The sequence below is a fragment of the Taudactylus pleione genome, unplaced genomic scaffold (genome assembly GCF_031769625.1).
Source record: "Taudactylus pleione unplaced genomic scaffold, aTauple2 ptg000250l, whole genome shotgun sequence".
Lineage (NCBI taxonomy): Eukaryota > Metazoa > Chordata > Amphibia > Anura > Myobatrachidae > Taudactylus > Taudactylus pleione.
In genome coordinates this window covers 2,776,662-2,800,157 of record NW_028284652.1, presented here as the reverse complement: position 1 = coordinate 2,800,157, position 23,496 = coordinate 2,776,662, and the positions used below count along the sequence as shown (strand labels likewise).

At 43.9% G+C, this 23,496-nt stretch overlaps 1 protein-coding gene across 1 annotated transcript in view; it reads right to left on the bottom strand.

The window, feature by feature from the left end:
- The window catches only part of POLA2 (DNA polymerase alpha 2, accessory subunit), a 105,977-nt gene extending 82,779 nt beyond the window's left edge, over positions 1–23,198 (bottom strand). The window contains exons 1-8 of the mRNA XM_088480137.1: positions 22,804–23,198; positions 22,567–22,667; positions 19,806–19,927; positions 11,750–11,835; positions 11,576–11,633; positions 8,913–9,022; positions 5,350–5,543; positions 5,009–5,097 (exon numbers count right to left, since the gene is read on the bottom strand). Coding sequence (XP_088336263.1) covers positions 5,009–5,097; positions 5,350–5,543; positions 8,913–9,022; positions 11,576–11,633; positions 11,750–11,835; positions 19,806–19,927; positions 22,567–22,648 — 741 coding nt within the window. The 5' untranslated portion in view covers positions 22,649–22,667; positions 22,804–23,198. The remainder of the gene's footprint in view (positions 1–5,008; positions 5,098–5,349; positions 5,544–8,912; positions 9,023–11,575; positions 11,634–11,749; positions 11,836–19,805; positions 19,928–22,566; positions 22,668–22,803) is intronic.
- Positions 23,199–23,496: the final 298 nt, after the last annotated feature.

The window sequence follows — 23,496 nt, the reverse complement described above, 5'->3', positions numbered from 1 at the left end:
TTCTGCTTTTCATTAGCCTGTGCAATAAGAAATATGAACCAAAATAATCACATTCATATTCGTTTGCTGACAATAAGGCTCAACACAGTTATACTCCATACAGTGAAAACAGACCAGACTGGCCAGGCTTATCCACCGTTTAAAACATAAAAGGAGAATGATTATTAAATATTGTTCGGCTACAAGCTTATTTGTTTCTTTTGAGACAATTGGCTGCCTGTAACTTACAGGGATATGTAAATTGTTTGGGTATGAAATCGGTTTACAAGCCACCGGTTCAAATCCTGACGAGAGACGCGCGACAGATTAAAATCCTGAAACCGGCTCTTAAGTATCTTTACCCCTCCCCACCCCTAGGGGGTGCTTAATCCTAAAATTCGGGGGGGGGGGGGGGGGGGGTGCCTAACCCTAACCCCCCTCCCCAATCCTAACCCTCGCGGGGGGTGCCTAATCCTAACCTCCCCCCCAGTGGTGCCTAACCCCCCCTTCCCCTAGCCTAAACCTAACTCCCCCGGAAGGGTGCCCAACCCCAAGTCCTCCCGGGAGTGCCTAAACCTAAGCAGCTAACCTACATTCGGTATGCCGGACGTCGGGATTTCGACATGGGGCTAATGATAGGTGTCTGTATTTAGACGCATATCTTTAGTCCCATGCCAGGCTTTTCAGTGTCAGGATTCTGGCGGTCGCCAATTCGACCGCTGCATCCTGACTAGACCCCCATGTAAATATGTGTGGGTAAACATTTAAAAATGACCCTTTACGTTTCTAATGGCAATTACAAAAGCACCTACAGTAATGGTTGGATTTTTTTATTCTTGTTCTCTGGATCACAGTGTTGCTGGCCATACACTAAATTCCTATTGTTCAAATCAGCCAATGAAGCGAGTGTTCTGAATAATCATCATTTACAGCCTTAGAACAGCTGAAAATGGTCTGGATCGTTTGGTTGTTAAACCTCTCCGCTCCTCCCAACCGTTGTTCAGCCAACTCCAAGCAGTGAATGGAGATCACCTTTATACATCTTGTAGTGTATGGAGACACTCTGATTCTGGGGCAGTCGCTTCTCCCCACACCGTGATGGCTGGCTAGCTGGCTGCACTGTCATGTAGTCTTTGGCCAGCTTAACACCGCTGCTTATCTATGCCATTACCATAGAAATCAAATGATGGCTCGCTGACTCTCAGGTCAAGGTAATGGATAGGGGCAGACTAGAGTTAAAGATCAGCCTAAATGTGACTATGGTAGAGGCTCAAAAAACCCAGTCCTTCAGGCTCCCCAACAGTTCAGGTTTTAGAAATATCCTGGTTGAGCACAGGTGACAATTAGTACCTCAGTCAATTTGATTTGATTTAACCACCTGTGCTCAACCATGGATATCTCTAAAACATGAACTGTTGGGGAGCCTTGAGGACCGCACCTGGGGACCTCTGGACTATGATTTTTGGAGCAACACAGCCTTTGTAGGCTGTAATGGTTATCCAGGAAACAGGACAGTCCCATGGCATGACTCCACCTGCAGAAGGGGGGTGGGGTTAGGGGGGACATTAGAAGATCCCAAATTCTTTGACACATTGAATATCTGTTTAAACCACTACATACCATCCAGATTCTCAAACTCTGTCCTCAGGACTCCAATCAGTTCACGGTTTCCAGGTCACCCAGCAGGTGCACAGATGTATTCATTACTCACCGACACATTTGCAAAGATCCACAGGTGGAGCTAATTATTTCCCTTGTGATTCTGTGAGGAGACCTGGAAAACATGCACTGTTTGGGGTCCTGAGTTTAGAGCACAGGATCTCAAGCTAAAGTTGTTATCTGACTAGTTGCGCATTTGCAAAAAAAAAAAAAAAAAAAAAATCCATTTGCTCATTTCTAAGACAATTAAAGTGTCTGACAAATGTGACAGTTATTTTACCTGCTAATAGTCAATGCCACCTCCAAGTTCTATAGGATAGATAATAACCATAAGGGAGTCCCTTTGATGGCGTAGAATAAAATTACCAATATCCATTGGAAAAAGAGTTCTATAGAGCAGTGGTTCTTAAACTCGGTCCTCAGGACCCCACACAGCTCACATTTTATAGGTCTCCTAGCAGGGGCACAGGTGTAGTCATTACTCAGACACATTTTAAAAAGATCCCCAGGTGGAACTAATTATTTCACTTGATTCTGTGAGGAGACCTGGAAAACATGCACTGTTGGGGGTCCTGAGGACAGAGGACCTGTTTCAGACGCGGTCGCAAGCGGGTCGATGGTGGCCCAGTGCGCATGACGGAGCCGGCTCCGTCGTGCGCATGCGCAAGACCCGGATAGCGACGGGCAAACAGTCGCTCCAGGTCTCGTACCAAAGGGGGCGTGCTGCCGATGTTTAGTGACAGCACGCCCCCTTTGGTGGGCGGGCCGGGGGCGTGGCTGCCCAGACGGAGGCGTTCCCATGGGAACGCCTACCATCTGGGGCCGGCCCCACTGACATCACAAGTGATGTCAGTGGGAGTGCTTTCGGCTCTGTTAGGGCCGAAAGCACTCTGGGGCTTGCGGCAACGAGACCCTACCACAAGGGTCTCGTCGCAAGCCCGATGGTCGCGATGGTCTTGACCATCGCGACCATCTTCCTGGCCGCTCACTATAGCTGTGGGTGGTCAGCTATGCGAGCGACCAGGAGGCCGCCCTAAAAAAAACAAACAGAAGGACGGCCCTGATTCAGAGCGAGCGCTCTGTCATAGCGTCCGGCTCTGAATCAGGGCCGGAGTTTGAGAACCTGTGCTACAGAGAATGTGGCTGGTACTTCGGGAGTTCTACTAATCCAGGGCCTGTTATACATGATCATCGCTTCGTACGAGTTACACCAGATCTGGCGAATACCAAGGATGACACCTATTTAATTCACTTGCACCTAACATTGGGTAGTTGTATGTGCCAATAATAATGGCAACGGGTGCCATAGCGGACAGTGGGCTGGAGACGTTACAGTCGCAGACTTACAATACGTGCGGATGATAGCATTAGACTTCCATTAACAGCCGGCGACTCAGAACCATGCTCCCAATGTCTAGGATTACACAGAAAGGGAACTTGGAAGTGCTCTGTGCTATTCAATAGGGAACCAACTCAGGCGCTAGTGAAAGGCATAAGGAGGGACTCTGCTCATGTAAAGGGGGTATAGGACAGGGCACCTCATAAGCAGTTATTTGTGGATGCAGAAAGCAGCTGTGGTACTAGATCAGCTCAGCAAAAGTAGATCTTCGGCACCGATTTGGGACTAGTCTTCAAATATAAACTTTTATCTAGGAATGGGAGTCGCAGACAATATAATATACGGATGTTTTTTTTATTCGATAAATAGCGAAAGAATCTCCATTTGTTTTTGTTTTTTTTTAATTTTCAGGTTTACAAACATATTGAATATAATTATTACATTATTTCATAAATATCCTGGAGTTTTGTAATGCTCTTATTAGAGACAATATAGTGGTTTTTATTATTTTGTCTTTATTTTATTCATTTTTTTTTATTTTTTTGTTCAAAGAACACACATTTCCAAATTACACAATGAAAAACAATGTGATTATCGTGTAAATTCATGCAACACACGTTCATACATCACAATTTTTTTTAGAATGTACTTATACTTTTCCATGGTCTACAGTATTTTAGGCCCTTACCTTGTATCCACATTCCCTGGCACACTCATAATTAAACAATACTGTAATCACCCAGACTAATTAAAGGTGCCCATCCATTAGGCGACCTGAAAAACTGAACGTCTAGTGTTCAGTCCTTCAGGTCGCCGGGTGCGGTGCCCGCACTGAACGGCGTTCACTGAACATCTTTCAGTGCAGGATCCCGACCTCTTATCTCAGAACATGGGGAAACTGACTGTCGCCAGGTTGACCAGCATGTTCCGTAGATAGTCGGGGTCGGCAAGGACCCAGCGTGCACGCGCATCGCTAGACCTTGCTGGCTACCCATTACACGACTTTCTGAACAATGCAACCGAAACCTCCTGGTTTTGATCGGATCGTCCCAAAAGTTGTGTAATGGAGAGGCCCCTTTAGGCTCTGCCTTTGACTAAAAGAGCCTATCCACTAGCAGACTGTGAAACGACTGCACGATTACGACATTGTAATCGTGCAGTCGTTTCACAGTCTCTGCTGTGCCTACACTGAACGTTCAGTCATTCAGTGTAGGCACATCAATCATGCCCAAACATGGGCAATCTGTCGTTATCGGCAGATTGACCAGCATGTTCGGGTGATGATTGAGGTCGGAAACGATAAACGGTAACGCACATCGCTGGTTAATTCAGACAATGATTTGCACGATTTGTGCCAGATTACTGAGCAATTGCACAATTACGATGTCGTAATCGTGCAATCGCTCAGTAATGTCGTGTAGTGGATACGCGGCATTTGATTCCAAATACCTGATTAAGTGGTCATCCAACCATGAAACGCATTGCAGCTCTGTACAAAACTTTCATTTTAATTATTTTTATTTTATGATTTTTTTATGTTTTTTACATTATGCCAAAGGCTATTTTTACTGAAAGTGCATATTAGTACTTATTGGATTATAAATCTGTCTCAAGCTACTCAAATCTGTTTCCATAAGGCAGGAGTCATTAGACTGTAAACTCTACCGGTGTGTCCAGGTCTCTTGAAATTTTAGCATTATAGCTGCATACATACACACAATTATTTAGTAAATTAACGATTTTTTTGAACTACAAACGATTTTTGCATATTCACTTACTGAAAATCGTTGAGTTGGTCAGTCTGACTGAACTACAAACGTGAACGCGCATGAACGATAATCATTCGTTTTAACTCAGAAAGAACTATTTTTTCAACGATTGAACGATAAACTATATCGTTAATCGTTCAAAAAAAATCATTGTGTGTGTATGCACCTTTAGTGGTCTTTCACGTAAAAAACAAAGTATAGAAAACTTTATAAACTTGTTTTAAGCAACAAAAAGAAAATATTTATGACCATCTCCACTTACTTGTGCTGGAAAAGAGACAGAAGTAAATTCTTCAATGTGGAAATTATTCTTCAGGGCTTCCCCAATCTCTTCTATTTTACTGCTCACAACTATAAGGGGGTAAATAAGCAGAAAAACTTGTGAAACACAATCATTTATTATCATAATAACATGTTACATGCCAGTATACACACTGGACAAGGACACCAGGCACCTCACCTACAGTACTATCATGGAGCTATTTATCGTGCAATCAGTACCATTGCCGCTGATTTCTAATATGGTAGAAGTTTATCAATAGCCACCATTATTATATGAGCAACTAAACTCCGTGCCATTGGACTAGCGCTTTTAAAATTTACCATCTCGTATGTCCATCAACTTCTGAAACATGTACTTGTACGATTTAGTCAGAGACTCCTCCTGTGGGGTGAGGACTTCTACCATGGTGTTTTTGCCACTTCCACCACTCCACGACGTTCCCTGCACCTCTCCATAAGATGTTACCACTTCCCCTCGGTTCCCGCGGGAGCTGTACTTCTGTGATGGGGTGGCGCTGTTCCCGTAAAGAAAAGTAAGAGCTGTATTTGTGCTGATGTGACTTAGACACCATTACAACGGACACAAAATTACACCTTGATATATTAAACACATACATTTATCTGACAGTTATGGTGCATACACACGGTCAGATTTTTCCTTCAGATATGAACGATAACGATTTAAAAATCGTTCAGTCGTTCATATCTGAAGGAAAATCGTTCATATCTGACATGCCTGAACGATGGACGTTCAACGATGCGCGTTCCCGAAGGTCAGATCACGATTTCTGATATCTGATGTGTTTGCAGTCAGACTTGGACGATTCCATTCATTTTAATGCAGTCAAAAATCGTTCAATACTTTGGTAAAATCGTTCAAATCGTTCATCTGACAAGTCTGACAAATCTGACCGTGTGTACGCTCCATTAATACGTTTTAGATAACATTTTCATTAAAATCTACAAAGCAGATTACTTTTTACACTGGCAGGATTCCTGGCTCTGTGCCATAAAACAAAGAGTAACAAGTTACAATTAGGTCTGGTAAAGAAACTGGAAAAGAAGCAGAACTGCCAAATTTCTTAAAAATATTGCTACATCTTTATCTACATATTATTCTGCCATAATAATGAAGTCATGTTTAATAACAAGCCTGCAAACAGTGGTTTACACCTGACTGGAACTGGTGAACCTGGCTACTGAATGCTTCAAGAGATACATTGTTACAACGCATTCACTGAGGGAATAACTTAAAAAAGAAACCTTTGCTGTGGCTGTCTTCGAACAAGCTCAAACAGCAGAAAACAAGTGCAACATTTAGAAATACGTTCTAATGAATGAAGCCAGTTCTATCCTGCATAATCAAGGTTACAAACAATGAAGGCTACACGTTATATAATAAAATATTCAGCTGATGGGAGAGGAACACATGTACAGGCCTCTGAATGCTGTGTAATACACTAGCACTATGCAAGAGCAGACTCATGTATCCCTGTACACTTGTGACTGATCATCTGGGGAAAAGAAACATAACGACGCACTTTGGAGTGTTGCTATAGACAGTGAAGGGGCAAGAGGCAGCAGCCCAGCAAGCCTTCACCCACAGCTGCCAGCTCTTTTCCCGGGATGTAGTCAGTTTGCCGGCGGACAGGATGCCGGCTGTTGGAATCCCGACCCGGGACTAAACATAGGCGCTGAAATCCAGACACCAGTTTAGATACAGATGCCGGAATCCAGATGCTTATTCTCATCATTATTGAGATTAAGATTACTTGCATTCTTCTATGTTGCAGGTTTGATCATCATAAGTAACATTAACCATTATGTTTAATTACAGACATTATGCAATGTCCCCACTGGATAGGAATACCCCATACAAATATTAAGAAGAGTATATTTTATTTATTTTTAATTATAATAGAATACTTCAATTGTACTAGATACATGCAGCTTGCTGTAGTAAGGATAATGGCTAACATGAAATATATATGAAGAGTAAAGCCAGAGCATTACTGAGCATTGGCAGAGGTACATGGGGCTATAATCTGGCTGCCCATGACTTGGGGGATCACCATACAATACGTCAGGGAAATGAGCAGAGCTGCAGCAAAACACAGAGGAGCAGAGATTACAAATGCACCGCCAGCACCGATTCCTGCTTTGTTTCTTAGTTTTCCCTTTGTAAGGTACACCTTTCACGTACTGAGTACAACCCACCCTTTACCAGCAGAGTACATTTATTTGTGGCATAGACTCATTAATGTGCTGGAAACATTCCTTACAGATTTGTCCACTGCACACTCACGCTGCAAATGTCCTATTCCACCACAGCACAAAGGAGATCTGATGACTGTGGAGGCCACTGGATCTCATATATGTTGAATGGACCAGCATAGGTGACGTGCGCTTTTGTGACATGGCTGGAAGTAGCTATTACATAAGAAGGGTTACATATGGTCAGCAACAATACTCAGCCAGGCTGTGGCATTTTAACAATACTTAGTTGGTATTAGTGACCTAATGTTTAGAATTCTCGATGCCAATACACCACTTTTCTGAATCCATGAGAAAAAGCAGCATGGATCCATGGATACATAAGGTATATGCCAAATTTCAACACTACCATCTGGATGTTGGAGCAGAAATCAAAACTCTTCAGACCAGCAAAGTTGCAGCCTAGTTTTTATGTGCTTAGCTGACAGGAGTGGAACCCAGTGTGACCACCTGCCGCTGTAGCCTATCAATGCAAGGTTCAACTTGCAGAGCTTTCAGAAATGCTTTTCTGTATACCACTCTTATAGCCCATGGTTACTTGAGTTACATCCGCCTTCCTGTCGTCATATATCAGACTGGCCATTCACCTTGGAACTCTTTCATTAACAAGAAATTCTCACCCACAGAGCTACCGCTCACTGGATGTTTTCTGTTCTGTGCACCAGTCTACAGAATGCGGTGCATGAAAATCTCAGGAGATAAGCAGTTTCTGAGATGCTATAACCACCCTACTGGCACGAACAATCAGTCCAAGGGAAAATTTGCTCCTGGTGTCAAAACTAACTGAACCTCTTGACCATGTCTGCATGCTTTTATTCACTGAGTAGCTACAACAGGCTGATGAGAGATTTGCATTAGCAAGCCGTTGTACCTAGTACAGTGGAAAGTGTGAGTGTGAGTGTGTTATAAAAAAAATTCCAGACAATAAAGTAGAGTTGTTTCTGCTGTATAAAAGGATTTTTACGTTCTAATTATGCCTCAAAGCAAAATGCTTACGTTGTACGCAAAACAAACGGATAAAGACCTGTGCACAAGTATATGCGACAAAAACCCTTGGAAGTTTTTGTGTTATAATTATTTTAAAGGGTCATATTTGAAGCAAAATCAGCGGCATCCATTCACGTAATTACTAATGAGAAATAACGGTTTCCTCCATAATTTTCTTACAGAAGGCACTTATTTCATTGTGCAAATATGGATGTGGCGAACAGACTCACTATTCAGTGCTTTTACCCCAAGTAATTGCAAAATACTTACCTACTCTTGCGGAACCTGCGGGAGACTCATGATTTTTCGGGTAGTCCCTCGGGCGCCTCCCGTATCCCGTCCACTTCCAAGTGAAGTGTGCAGGATGGGGAGAATAATACCTGAAATCACGGTTTGAAAAGAGGGAGACGGGGTCTAGTGATGCTATTCTATGCTAAATCGGGGCATTTTGGCCTAGCCCTCTATTCATATACACACACACAAACTCACCAGCCACCTGTATCTCCTCTCTGGGCAAGGCAAGTATAAAGTGCAACAACAATACACCAGCATGAATGTAATACACCATTGTGCATCTCCCCAGAGAAAGACGGACGTTCCTGTGCAGTTTGTGAAGAGAGTACCTTGGCGAGAAGCTAGCGGGTGAGAAGAGAAGATGGGGGCTCCGGGTTATGGAGGGAACACGTTTGGACTGAGGATTCTCTGGAGTGGATAAATTGCGTTTCTGTGAACCCTGCAGGAAATAAGGGGTGACTTAAAACACTGACAGCAATCTGATCTAACAAGAACTGTAGAATACACATTCCTAGCGAGTACACAGGATCAAAGACAAGAATGACACTTAGGGGTACATTTACTAAAGTGCGGGTTTTTAGAAGTGGAGATGTTGCCCATAGCAACCAATCAGATTCTACTTAACATTTATCTAGCACCTTCTAGAACAGGGATGGTGAACCTCAGGACCAGGAGCCGTATAATGCCTGCATAATCATTTGGTTTGGCCCTCGGACCTATTTTCTGATAGTCTCATCTGCAGTCAGAATCTATGCAGCAGTACCACGTGGAGCGTCCTTAGGGGGCATTGCTGTAATCACCGGCGATTGTGACCCCGCCCCCGTGTGATGTCACATGGAGGATTGTGGCCTGCACCAGGCCAGCAAATAATGTTATAAATATCAAAATGGCCCTTGGCAGAAAAAAAGTTCTCTACCCCTGTTCTAAAAGATAATAGCTAGAATCTGATTGGTTGCTATGGGCAACATCTCCACTTCTAAAAACCTGCACGTTAGTCAATATACCCCTTAGAGCCTCATTGAGAGTGGAAAGTATACACGCAAGGTTCCGTATCTAACAAAGTATATTTTGAGTCGCACGATTCAAGATATGTGGAACATGAAACCCGCAGCATTCCTGCATCAGCCAGACAAGTATTTATATTTATGCCTACAAATAGTACAAGCATGCAGCTAAACAGTGCTAGTAGTAATGCACAAATTGCATTACCCATTTCTACACAATATAAATAGTGTAATAACGTATCATGAAAATAGTGCCTTGACCGTTCTATTTATAAATAATTGATTACATTTTATATGGAAAATGCCTCTCTAATCACGAAAACACCCCTACATCCAAATGAAAGAGACAAAAGGAATAACCCAAAGCGGGACGAACACTAATGAATATAATACTATCACCTGGAGGGATAAAGACAAATAGTTATTCAGAGGAATATATGGCAATGAATCCACATCTAATTAAACCTCATTTCCAGGGCGTTACGAGTACATGCACCTATACTGTATTCAATGCTGTCCACCCCAGAGCAGCTTCTCCAGAAGTCAGTCTGAGATATAAAACTAAACATGAATGTGTTTGATGCACATACACAGTACAAAAATGCACATATAAACCACCACAGAAATTGACTTTGAGGTAAATTTACTAAAAAAAAAAGAGTTAAAAAGTGTAGATGTTGCCCATAGCACCCAATCAGATTCTACTTAACATTTACCTAGCACCTTCTAGAAGATAACAGCTACAATCTGATTGGTTGGCAACATCTACACTTCTTAAAACGCTCACTTTAGTAAATTTACCCCTAAATGCGGCCACAAGTGATGTGCAAACATCAAGTAGTACAAGAGAGTGTTGCAAAGGTCTCGGTTAACCCCACAAGCAGTAAATATCTGGTCACTGAACTAATATCAATTACTCATTAATGCCTTACGTGGTAGAGATTTATGGCCCTGGAAAAAATAAATATTGCTGACTGCCTTTTACAAGAAATGTGTACAGCAATGTGACCGTTAAGACACTTTATCCCCCTCCCCCCCCCCCAAAAAAATAGTATAACTTTAAACTAAACTTTTGTTTTTGGAGCAGTACAAGAGTTAACTGAGAAACACTCATGCTCCATTCTGCGTGGCCAGTGTGTGATCACAGGAGAAGGGAGGCTCATTGGCCAGTTACTCTGCTTGCTTCAAATCAGGTCTGGCAGGAAGTGTTTGTGGAGAATGGTGTGTAATACTGAGCCCCTCAGGCTCTTTGGCGAATCTAGCAAAGGGACAGTTAGCAGCCAGACGAACCCTTGGTGTTTACATCATCCAAATTATATTAGTCCTTTGTGGAGATATTCTTTACAGCAGGACATACTTGCGCCATTATACAAATGTTATGCTAAATGTCCAGACCTGTAACAAATGCTACAGCTAATGCGGTAGAACAGCCAGATACCATGCGGCTCTATAAGTGTGGTCAGCCACTGAAGACTGCATGTTTTTGGTCTGAGAACAATGGAAACAACCAATGTGATTACTCTATACCATAAAATAGATCGGTGTGACCACATATTGCATAAGTCCCATTATGGTGCTCCTGAGAGAGAATATGTTTTTACAATAAAAATAATAATAATAATAATAATAGACAGGAGTCTAAGACTCAAAGGGGATACACAATTAGTGGTGACGTGTGCGACTTATTATGGGTGACCCAATACCCTAGAGGTACACTAGAAAACCTGAGATGTTGGTGTTCATGAACTGCTAAAGAAGCTGTCAGAACGCTGCCACCTCACGACCACTGATGAAAATTGAATACTCTCCAAAAACATTGATCATATTAATGAATTTACTATTGGTACGACATATAGGATATTTCAAACACGAGAGGACTAAAGCAAACAGATTAATGTACTAAGTAGCGCACAGTAAGGGGCATTCTCACAGTACAACCCTCAACAGGAAATAAATATACAAAAAGTGAAATCTCGCCCCAGTCTCACCTTAGCAGGTGTGGAATATGAATCAAGCAGGTTCTCCTCTTCAGTCTCCACCTCTATACTGGAGAAGGAGTTAAGGATACATACTCTGGATGGGCAGAAACATTCTGCACCCTTTTAAAAAGCTGGAGTAACAATTCACGATGAATCTATGATGGCACTCCATCAGAAGGATACAGTTCTTGAATGCTGTTAAAGTCTCTATTGCCACAATGTTTTTCTTTCTTCAAATTCTGGCGTCTAACGTTTTTCTTATTGAGATTCTGAGGGAAGAATAATGAATAATGTTATGTGCTTGTAAGTAACATTTAGGTCAGTGGCGAGCAGAATAAATTTTCCAGGGTGGCTGCCCATGCTGCTTACTGGGTGCTTGATGCCACAAGGTCAGTGCCGCCTGACATATAAAGTGCTAGAATAGGAGTAAGAATATGTAGGCTGCTCTTGGTAAAATGAGAGACACAGAAAAAAAAAAAACTTTGAGGCCTTGGTTTAGACTTAAGAACAAGTGATCTAGATCCAATATCAGGGAAATAAGTGTTGGAAAAAGTACAAAATATTCCCCAAAATCATCATTACCATGCCAATTACGCAATTTTTATAAAAAATTATTTAAATGCAGGGCAGCAAATGGTGACATTTCTAGCTTTAAAGGTAGCCTCACATTTATGTCTGGATGTTTTTACAGGCAGTACTCTATAGCGCATGGCGGGCAATATTATATGCTCATATTCAGTCAAATGCTTCAGAACTCATTGGACGGCGCTTCACAGTGCAGATGGACAATGACCCGAAGCATACTGCAAAAGCAACCAAAGAGTTTTTTAAGGCAAAAAAGTGGAATGTTATGCAATGGCCAAGTCAATCCCCTGACCTGAATCCGATTGAGCATGCATTTCACTTGATGAAGACAAAACTGAAGGGAAAATGCCCCAAGAACAAGCAGGAACTGAAGACATTTGCAGTAGAGGCCTGGCAGAGCATCACCAGGGATGAAACCCAGCGTCTGGTGATGTCTATGCGTTCCAGACTTCAGGCTGTATTTGCCTGCAAAGGATTTGCAACAAAGTATTAAAAAGTGAAAGTTAGATTTAGGATTGTTTAGTTTGACCCATTACTTTTGGCCCCTTAAAAAGTGGGAGGCACATATAGAAACCGTTGTAAATCCTACACCGTTCACCTGATTTGGATGTAATTACCCTCAAATTAAATCTGAAAGTCTGCAGTTAAAGCACATCTTGTTTGTTTCATTTCAAAGCCATTGTGGTGATGAATAGAGGACAAAATATGAAAATTCTGTCAATGTCCCAATATTTATGCACCCATGTCCAAAATGGAATCAAATCAAATTGCTTTGTGCTTGAAACAAGTGCCACCACTGGCTCATATGTAGCTAACCTACGCTGTAACTGAGAAAAAAGTACGAGCAATGGGAGACCCAAAAGGTTAAAAAGGGCAAGTGACTGTTGTGCGTTTTATGCATCATGCCTAAAAAGCATAGCAAGAACACCACACCAATTTGTGAGGAATTCAATGGAACACAACAAAATTACTGAAATAAAATGGATTAAACTATACATTTTTTATCTGCATCTTCAAAACAGAAAACTATATTAAACATGGTTTTATTTTGCATGCAAGTTTTGCCACCCTTCCATCCTAAAAACAATATATGGCTTATTTATTAACTTAGAACAAATAACACGAATGAGCTGTAACCAACAAAAACTGACCCTTGTTAACTCTCTTTCTTCGAAGTCCATAAGGTCCACAGGGGAGACAATGGTGGGACCTGGAGGACCGGACACCAACAGCAAAGATTTTCATTCCCAGGATGCTCCAGTCCTTCCCCCTATACCCCGCCCACAGCCAACTCCATTCTGTTAACAAGCCCAAGGCAGGATACGAGAGAAGGAAGACTGGTACACTGAAGAATCACCACTCTCACACAGAGAAGGAAACAAGTGACCAAGAGAAGAAACCCATAGAAGCCAGGTGAGTCAGGGTGAGCGCCCTGTGGACCCTATGGTCCACATAGAAAGAGTTAACAAGGGTAAGTTTTACCATAACTCCTTTTCTTCTTCAGGGTCCATAGGGCTCCACAGGGGAGACAATGGGGATGTCCCAAATCAGTTGTTCAAGGGCGGGAACGCTCCTGAGCAGAGAGGAGAACCCTGCGCCCAAAGAAATCATGCTGAGAGGCAAATGTATCATAGGCATAAAACCTAAGAAAGGTGTGGGCAGAAGACCACGTGGCCGCCTTGCCCACGAGGAACCCACAGAGTGAGTAGAAAGAGCAGATACTGTAGCCGGCACAGGAAGGCCCGTCTTCATGTGAGCCTGTGAGATAATCATGCAAATCCATCTGGCCAGAGTCTGTTTGTTAGCTGGCCATCGCATCTTATGGAATCCATATAAGATGAAGAGGGAGTCAGATTTCCTGATGGAACTAGTACGGTCCACATAGATCTTCAGAGCACGGACCACATCCAAAGAAGCCTCACCTGCCTAGAGGTCTGGTGATTGAAAGGTCGGAACCACAATTTCCTCATTAAGGTGGAAACGACAAACCACCTTGGGCAGGAAACCCAGGCGCGTTCTAATAACAGCCCTGTTCTGATGAAAGATTAAAAAGGGGGAGCGACATGAAAGCGCCCCTAAATCCGAAACCATACGAGCAGATGCTATAGCCAGAAGAGTGTCTTCGCGGTGAGCCACTTCACCTCCACTGATTCCAGGGGTTCGAATGGGAGGTTCCTGAAGTGCGTGGAGAACCATTGACAATTCCCATGGAGCCACAGGATGGACAAAGGGAGGTTGTATACGTAGAACAACTTGTAGGAAGGTGTGAACACCCGGTAGGAGGAGCAATTCTGCACTGGAACCAAATCGACAGAGCAGAGATGTGCACTTTCAGAGATGCTAGGCGGAGTCCAATATCCAATCCAGCCTGAAGAAAGGAAAGTATTCTAGAAACCTTAAAAACTTGAGGGTCATAGTTTCTAGGAGCACACCACTGGAAATATATATGCCATATCCGGTGATCAATTCTGCCCGAGGCCGGTTTACGTGCTCTGAGCATGGTCTGGACCACAGAGCTAGAAAAACTCTTAGCCCTTAGGAGGGATGCCTCAAGAGCCAAGCTGTTACAGACAGGTGGGCCAGGTACGGATGTAGACAGGGACCCCGAGATAATAGGTCTGTTCGAAGAGGAAGTTGGAGAGGAACGTCTATGGAGAGACTTTGAAGATCAGAGTACCAACGGCATCTGAGCCAAGCTGGAGCTAGCAACAGGACAGGCCTCCCCTTCCTGTTTGAATTTCCGAAGAACCAGAGGAAGAAGGCAGGGAAGACGTACACCAAATGGAAGGTCCACTGCACAGATAATGCATTCACGAATGTCGCGTTGGGGTCCCTTGTCCTGGCTCCATACACTGGAAGTTTTTGGTTGTGTCTTGAGGCAATGAGGTCCACATCTGGTAGACCCCATTTGTCCACCAGGAGCTGAAAAACTTCTGGATGTAGAGACCACTCTCCTGCATGCACGTCGTAACGCTCTACAGAGCGTTAGAGCTCTGTAGATGGGCTCAGAGTTAAAGGACGTCGATTGGCAAGACTTCCTCGGATGAGTCCAGCGGCTTTGGAAGGAGTGCTGGCCGGTCTCTGCGCCCCACCCTCGGAGGCTTTCGTCCGTGGTGAGACGTGCCCAGTCCGGGATCCAAAAGGGGCGTCTCTTGTCTAAGTGGGTGGTCTGTAACCACCAGGCTAGGAACAGGCGAACCTCTGGGGAAAGGCCCATCGTCTGGGATCTGAGCCGATGGGGCAGCCCATTCCACCTGGAAAGGATCAGGTGTCGTAGGGGCCTGGAGTGAAATTGAGCGAACTCCATCATGTCGATGGTGGACACCATGAATCCCAGAGTCTGCATTTCAGAATGAATTGACACTCGGTGACTGTAGTAGTCTGCGCACCCGGTGCTGTAATACTGAGATTTTGTCTGCTTTTAGGAAGATTCTCTGAACCAGTCCAGGAGGGCTCCCAGATGTACCATTCTTTGAGAAGGTGTCAAGGAAGCCTTTTTCCAGTTGATCAGCCAACCGTGCATTTGTAGAAAGGCAATGGTTACTTGTAGATGGCTATGAAGAATTTCTGGGGAGCTGGCCAACAGGAAGAGATAGTCTAAGTATGGGAGCAATCTGACCCCTTGACGACGAAGATAGGCCGCCATGACTGCCAGGAACTTGGTAAAGACCAGAGGAGCCATTGAAAGGCCAAAAGGCAGCGCTTGAAACTGGTAATGTTGCTGTAGTATAGCAAACCGGAGATATTGTTGAGGAGAAGGCACATGTAGGAGCGACCTGAATGTTCGGAGACAACATAAAATCCACCGGGCTCCATACCCAGGATAATAAAGCAGAGGGTTTCCATACGAAACCTGTGTACCCTGATAAACTTGTTCAGAGACTTGAGGTTGAGGATAGGCCGATGAGACCCGTTGGGCTTTTGAACTAAGAAAAGGTTAGAATGGAATGGGTATGAAATCCCAGCGGCTGAATAGCCCGGGGGGAGAACGTCCCGACAGGGCAGGTAAGTATCCTATCCCCCCCCAACCCTCCCTTAGTGGTGCCTAACCCTAACCTTCCCCAGGGATGCCTAACCCTAACCCCCCCCCCAAAAAAACCTATCCATAGCCCCACTACTCTCCCTAAAACTAACCCTCCCTGCCCAGTCAGGCTGAAGTCTTGTCCTCAGATTTGGTAGGTGGACATCTAGTAGCCCAGGTTTGTTTTATCCTAGGCTTCGAGGCCTTAGTTGATGCCTGATGCCTTGGAAAGGACTGACCTTTAGCTTTTCCTTGAGGACATAAGGACCGAAAGGATAAAATTACGATGCTTTGCTATTATATGCAGAGGGCAGGAATACAGTCTTGGAAGCTGCCAAGGTAGTCACAATCTTGACTAATTCTGGGCCAAACAGGATATCCCCAGAATAAGGTAGAGACTCCAAAGCCTTTTTAGAGTCCGCATCTGTCTTCCATGAGCAGAGCAAAACAATACGGCGGGCTACTACAGAAATAGCAGATGCCTTGGAGGCTAGGAGAGCCATAGCTGTGTCACCCAAATAGGAGGATGCATCTCTAATGTGAGATATGTAGGACAGCTGTTCCCACGAAGCATCAGAGGGAAATGTCTCTTCTAGGGTCTCTACCCAACTCTATCCATAGTCTCCTTCAGGGAGGTTGCAGTATGGATAGGTAAGGTAGCATTCTTGACCAGACGTGTCACGTGGGAATCCACTGCTGGGGGAAACTACCCATTTAGTGCAATCAGTAGCAGGAACAGGGTAAAAAGAACTTAGACATTTAAGCAGCTGAAATCTTTTACTGTGTATATTCCATGCTTCACTCATATGATCGGATAGCTGATCAGAGTGCGGAAACTCTGGTAAAACTACCTTTTGTCATTTAAAGAGGGTCTGTTTTGCCTTTAGAGTGTGTTCTGTCTCTTCTATTTGAAGAATAGATTTTACAGCTCTTACAAGTGCAGGTATATTCAAATTTAGAGGGGGGTTTCTCGCCTCCCGAGGTTGGGGGGGAAAGGAGTCAGAGAGAGGCCTGCATCTTTTGTCTCCCCAGATGATAAATCAGAATCGGATAGCTGGGTGGACTGGGAAGATAATACAGCATGCTTAGTAGGTTTACTAGGTAAGGGTCTCTTTTTGCAGCATTTGTTGAAAGGCTGTAGAGGTATCCGCCAGACTGTGCACTGAGGTAGAAAGTACGTCTACCCATTGAGGAGGCATGCTGTGGCCATCCCATAGGGGGAGCTACCACGGGGACAGCTAGATGGTCCACAAGTTTTGCCAGCACCTGTGAAAAAGTAGGCTGTTTGTTAACCTTGCCTCTGCCAGACATAGCTGCAGGAATAATGTAATACACAATCTTACACAGTTCAATAAGCAACCCAGATGTATGTGTAATATGGCACAGTGTAGTGCGCAACAGCGATATATAGTATGCGATAACATCTCCCTATATTTGTGAGGGCAAAGTACACCTTATAAAAAGTATGCCAGGGTTAAAGTATAATAAAAGGGAAAAGTATAAGCCGACAGTAATAGGAAAAGAAAACAGACAGCAGCACTAGCACAAGTCACATAATGCAGAATATACAATATAACTGCAGTGAGCACTAAACTCAACCACACAGACTGCAGTGGTTGGTAGGTTACTGCGCTGTATAACAGAGTTGCCCTCAGTTTGTGGGCAGGGTATAGGGGGAAGGACCGGAGCATCCTGGGATTAAAAAGCTTTGCTGTTGGTGTCCGGTCCTCCAGGTCCCACCTACACCTCATTGTCTCCCCTGTGGAACCCTATGGACACTGAAGAAGAAAAATACATTCCATAGCACTATATTTTCATTTCTACCATAATCCTGACCCTCACTCAGATCTAACCCCAAACCATAACCCCTAACCCCTACACCAAGCCTTTATACTCTAACCCCAACCCCTAAACTAACACTAATACCCTAAACTGCTACACCAATCCTTAAACACAATCCCTAATACTATAACCCAATATGCTACACCAATCCTTCCTTATACACTATCCCTAATACCCAGAAGTTTTGCACGGGCTGGATTTCATGGGGCAAAGGGTCCCTTGGGAGCTGCCGCGCATGCACGGTAGCTCTGATTCAAGGAGCTTAGACTGAGACAAAGTTTTCTCAGTCTAAAAAAAATAAATAAATAACCCCCCCCCCCCCCCCCCGCCGCTACTGGACACAGCATTAGAATGCTCATTGGCCAGTTATTAGAAAGTACAGCAAGTAGTGGATGCACTCTACTCCCCAATAACCATTACTTCAGAATCTCATCCGGCCCCCAAACATGGTCATTTGTTATTATGGCAACAATATAGTTTAGAAGTTGAAAATTCTTTAGCAGAGTCACTGCAGAGACATTTGTTTATCTGTGAGGTTTCCTGGTGAAACATCACAATTAGGTGCAAAACTAATAATTTAGACCACAAGATGTGGGCCATAAGCTCCAAAAGTGAAACTGAAGATCGTCCAGTCAAACTTCAGGCTTTGGGAAATCTTGTCTTATTGGTGGCAGAACAGAGTATTTAAGGGGAGGGTGAATTTAATCTATAGACAGGCCAGGTGGTTTGAGCTTGATCACTCCTTGCATAGTCACTCTGACTCAGGTGAGTCCGACTGGTGAGTCAGTAAATACTTTCTAGGAATTTTAGTTAATTTAAAAGCGGAGATATTGTTATTGTAACAGAAACATAAATAAAACCCAGAGCAAATTCCATAGGAGACCAACACAGGACAAACTGAGAGGAGAGAGACAGTGATGCGTTAAGGGTTGAATAAACATTCAAAACCAAAATGAATACAATTGTGTACATGTCATATAAGTTTGAGGCTGAAAGGACATACTGTGCTCTTTCAGCCATCTAACTGAATTGACCCCTTAAGCTGTTATGGACCACAGCAGCTAGAGAAAGTTGCTCACGCATGTAAAACGCCAGCAATGTAAAGGTGATAACAAGATGTAGCCTCATCCTTAACAGGACACATATATTGCTCAGATAAAGGATGCTATGCTGAAGCATATTAGAGACAATAATGGAATTTCAGCCTTTAAAATAATGTCACAATGCCTTATATAATCTTAACCATACAACTCTCTCATCTAATCTTGATCATAGAACTCTCTCCCATTAACAAGAGGCTAGTCATACTTAGCAACACTGCCAGTTAGAGAGTTGACATTATCCCAACTGGAGTCTATAGTTGCCTCATTAACTCAGGGTTAGGCAATGTGCAAACCTCCATTTGCTGAGGAACTACAAATCACAGCATGCCCTGCCACACAGTTTTGCTGTTAGGACTTGCTAAAACTGTGGCTGGGTATGCTGGGATACTTTCTGAACCATAATAGCCAGTAACACACCATGGCAACAGATGTCATTATAACTTGCAGAACTCCATCAGAGAAATCCTACAGCATAGTGGACGCACTACTCCCCTCACCCCCACTACTAAAACTGGAGGGGCTTATAACGGAAATGTCAGTTTGCCAACCAAGATTGGTCCTTCAATACCAATAACCACAATGTGCCGATCGGTGGTTATATAACAAAGGGGGAATAAATGTATTAACATTGTCTACTGACCTATCAATACAGTTTTTAAGCTTACATTATGTGATCTGTTTGATCTACCTCATGCTCCAGAAGATTGAGATTGCCAGCAGTGAGAGATAAACTCCGAGTGGTACTGAAGGCCATCCATTCACAGACTATTTCTTCTTCATTGAGTCGATGAACAGCACAGAGCTCGACTACTGCAAAATAGAAAGAAAGAAAATGAAAAAAGCTGAGTCCAAGCTCCTAAGTTTTCACTCCAATACCTTATTCGCATGAGATTACATAAATTGTGAACAGCCCTTCCTTTCTATTACTTTTTAAGTCCACATTAGATTTATAAACCATTATATATATAGCACCCAGGGGAGTAGCGTGGGTGAAGATCATGCTCCGGGTGCAGAAATCTGCACAGAGCACCGACTAGGGAGAAGTACATCTTATATTTTTACAGCTCCCTGCTCCATCTGGCAGTGTCTGTCCTTCAGCTGAGTCTTTCTGGATCCTGCTCATGGGGTAGATGTTCTAAGCCTTGGAAAGAGAAAGTGTCAACCAATCAGCTCCCGTCTCTCTTCAAGGCTTAGTACATCTCCCCCTATGTCTTGAGACTGTTGCAGTCACATGGTACACTACTCGCTGACTGCACATCAGTCTGGCTGTGTACTGGGGGCGGGCTACTGCTATTCCAGCCTCACAGTCCTTCAGGTAAGGAGAAAAGTGTGCATGTTTGAGAAATGTTGGTTGATGATTGAAAAAAGCAGGTGGGAACAAGTGTATTTGTATGAGGACCCATTGAACATGACAGGCATATTTGGTAAGCTGGTGGGCACAGAGGATTGTATGTAGTAAATTGGTGATAAGAGGGGTATGTGTGCCAAAAGCTGGCGAGTAGGGGGACATGGTTGGGGAAAGCTAGTGGGCACAGAGACGTGTGAGAAAACCTGGCGAGCAGGTGTGGGGGTAAGTGATAAACTGATGAGCAATACGTGTACATATACGATGACCAGAGAAATCACAAAAAGTTGAGGTAACACTGATTGACATCGTGATGCTATGGGCCTGACGAAGTCAGACAGAGCTGAGGCTGACTGTGTGTTTTTTGCTGAGATCACACCTGTCACTTTATCCTAATACTACTACAAAGCCCTTCCCTGGTGTATAGCAGTGCCTCCGAATGTGCATAGACTGAGTGTCTTCAATCAGCAACAGGCCCACCATCCACTGTTGACTACCTGTCGCAGTGAAAGAAAATCCAGCAATGCTCACCACTGTGCCACCCACATAAGTTAACTAATGCAGGGGTTGCTCTATAAAAGGACATAAGATTGGATGGAACCCTTCTGACTATCCCACATTACCATAGCACCATAGTGACTAGTAAACGCTGTTTTGCTCATCAGTGCTGTAGCTTGTAATAAATAGCAGTACTGTACTGCCAAACTCATAATTGTACAAGAGCAGGAAAAAGACGGACACCATCCCATTATGGCTAAGTTATTGATGACGTGTATATAACGAGTGAGAAGAAACTATGAATCTCAGCCATACTGCATAAGCATGCAGGGAAATGGCTCCCTGGTTACTGTAAAAAGTACTCAGGGCCCATATCTAGATCAGGGTTGGTTGAATGTTCCCCCCAATGGCCCTAATTGTGTGGAGTTTGTATATTCTCTGTGTGTTTGCATGGGTTTCTAGATTGCAAACTCCATTGGGACAGGGATCTATGTGAATGGCCAAAATATTCTCTGTAAAACACAATGGAATCGAGTTTAAATCCCAGTGTTTCAGGAGCAGGTGTTCAGAATGCTGGTGCCGGCATCCCGACACCAGTCAGAATCCTGGAAGTAAGTAGTAGGGTTAGGAATAGGCACTAGGGTGGGGGAGGTTAGGTTTGGGCTGCAGGGGGCTAGGTTTAGCGGTAGGGTTAGGATACTTAGACCGGTGTCAGTATCCTAACCCTGTTGGGATGCGGGCATCGGGATTCTGACTGCCGTCGGACCTTCCGTTAGTGTACGCTGGGCAGACCTTTGACCCGGGGAGCCTGTTTTGAGCCTTGCACTGAATGAATTTAGATGAAAATTTCAGAGGGGTGGCAACTGGTCTGGGATGCCCAATTGAGTGGTTGGGGTCCCGACTGGACCTCACGGTGGAGTGTGCCGGGCAGAACTTTTACCCAGGGAGCCTATTCTGAGCCTTCCACTGAATGGATTTGAACGAAAACGTCAGTTTGGTAACATTAGTTCCCAGAAGACAGACTAGTGGGTTGAGGTCCCTGTCGAACCTCCCATTGGTGTACACTGGCAGAACTTTGACCCAGGGAGCTTGTCCTGAGCCTTCCACTGGATGCATTTGGACGACATCACATAAAAATTTAAAAAATAAAAAAAGAGGAAAAAAACAAAAACTTAATAACGTGAAGATTTAAACCCTCGCAACACCGTGTACTTCTGTACTTCAGCTAGTAAATCATAAAATGTAGCAAAAAACATTTTCTGCTTGTAATGCTGCCTCCCAATTACAAAAAAAAATATCTGGGGGCATTTAATTCTACCAGATGGACACGACGTGGCATTTTGGAATAGCACATCGCGCCAGGTGACATCAGAAGTTTTTCCTCACACTGGTAAACTTGTGATGACGGCACTACCATAAATGGCAGATATGTGCAGCGACAGAACATCGCTTGCGCCAAATTCCCCACAATTGCGCACTTTCACTTTATCCAACCTAAGCCCTTATGCAACTAATGTTTTTATGCATCCACCCGACATTTCATACAAACCCACAGCACTCATGTGAGTAATGATACTTTTTGCATTTTAAACAGAGCGTTTCTTACACTTATCTGAAACTTCTTCATCCTCAAACGCAACATCAAAGACAGACAGCCCATTCTTAATGTTCTCCAGTGACACTGGCATGGTGACACCACAAACACTCCTGTGTGCAGAAACAAATCCAGATAAGTGCAGCTGTCACTTACATCTATAGTATATTCTGACTATAGTCCCCAAACATAACTAGAACCAACCCACATATTACACCCCTGACCCCATATGATAAAACGGTTACGTACAGAAACCACAACCACGGAACAGAAGACTAGAAACCTAATCAGATGACCGATCAGATGCTGCTGGGACTATAAAAGCCCCAAACTGTACAGAGCAGCGCTGATTCTATGCGAGACCCTCACGATACAGCTCTTGTCGCTGCAAGAAGCGATACCCCAGTAGCTGCGCGCATAGACGAAATAGTACGGTAATCAGTCTAGTTCGGTTCCGTGTGAATGAAATTTCCCGCGCTGCAACATGCTGCTAGGTCGGAGATGGCGCGCTCAGCACAGGGTGAGTGTCCTGACAGGTAACCAATCAGCGAGCCGCTATCAAGTGAACTTATGGGCGGGACTGGAACTGTTGTTTCTAGACATGAGGCAGAGCAGCTTATAGTCACGTGATGCTAGACTGTTCCGGATCATGGCTTGCATTGCATTGTCTGTGATGTGGGGAGGGCGCGATTTAACTCCGGCAGCCAGCAACTAGTCCCAGCATACACTGCAAGTACAGACTAGAGCATGTTGGGATGTGTAGTTCCACAACCGCTGAAAACGTAGAAACTATTACAGAGGTAGGCTTCTGCTATGGAACTACATATCCCAGCATGCCCTCGGCTTTGCTATTAGGGCATTCATAAACTGTGGTGGTGCATGTTGGGATGTATAGTTCCACATTAAATGCATAGGCATACCGCCCAACTGTCCCGCATTCAG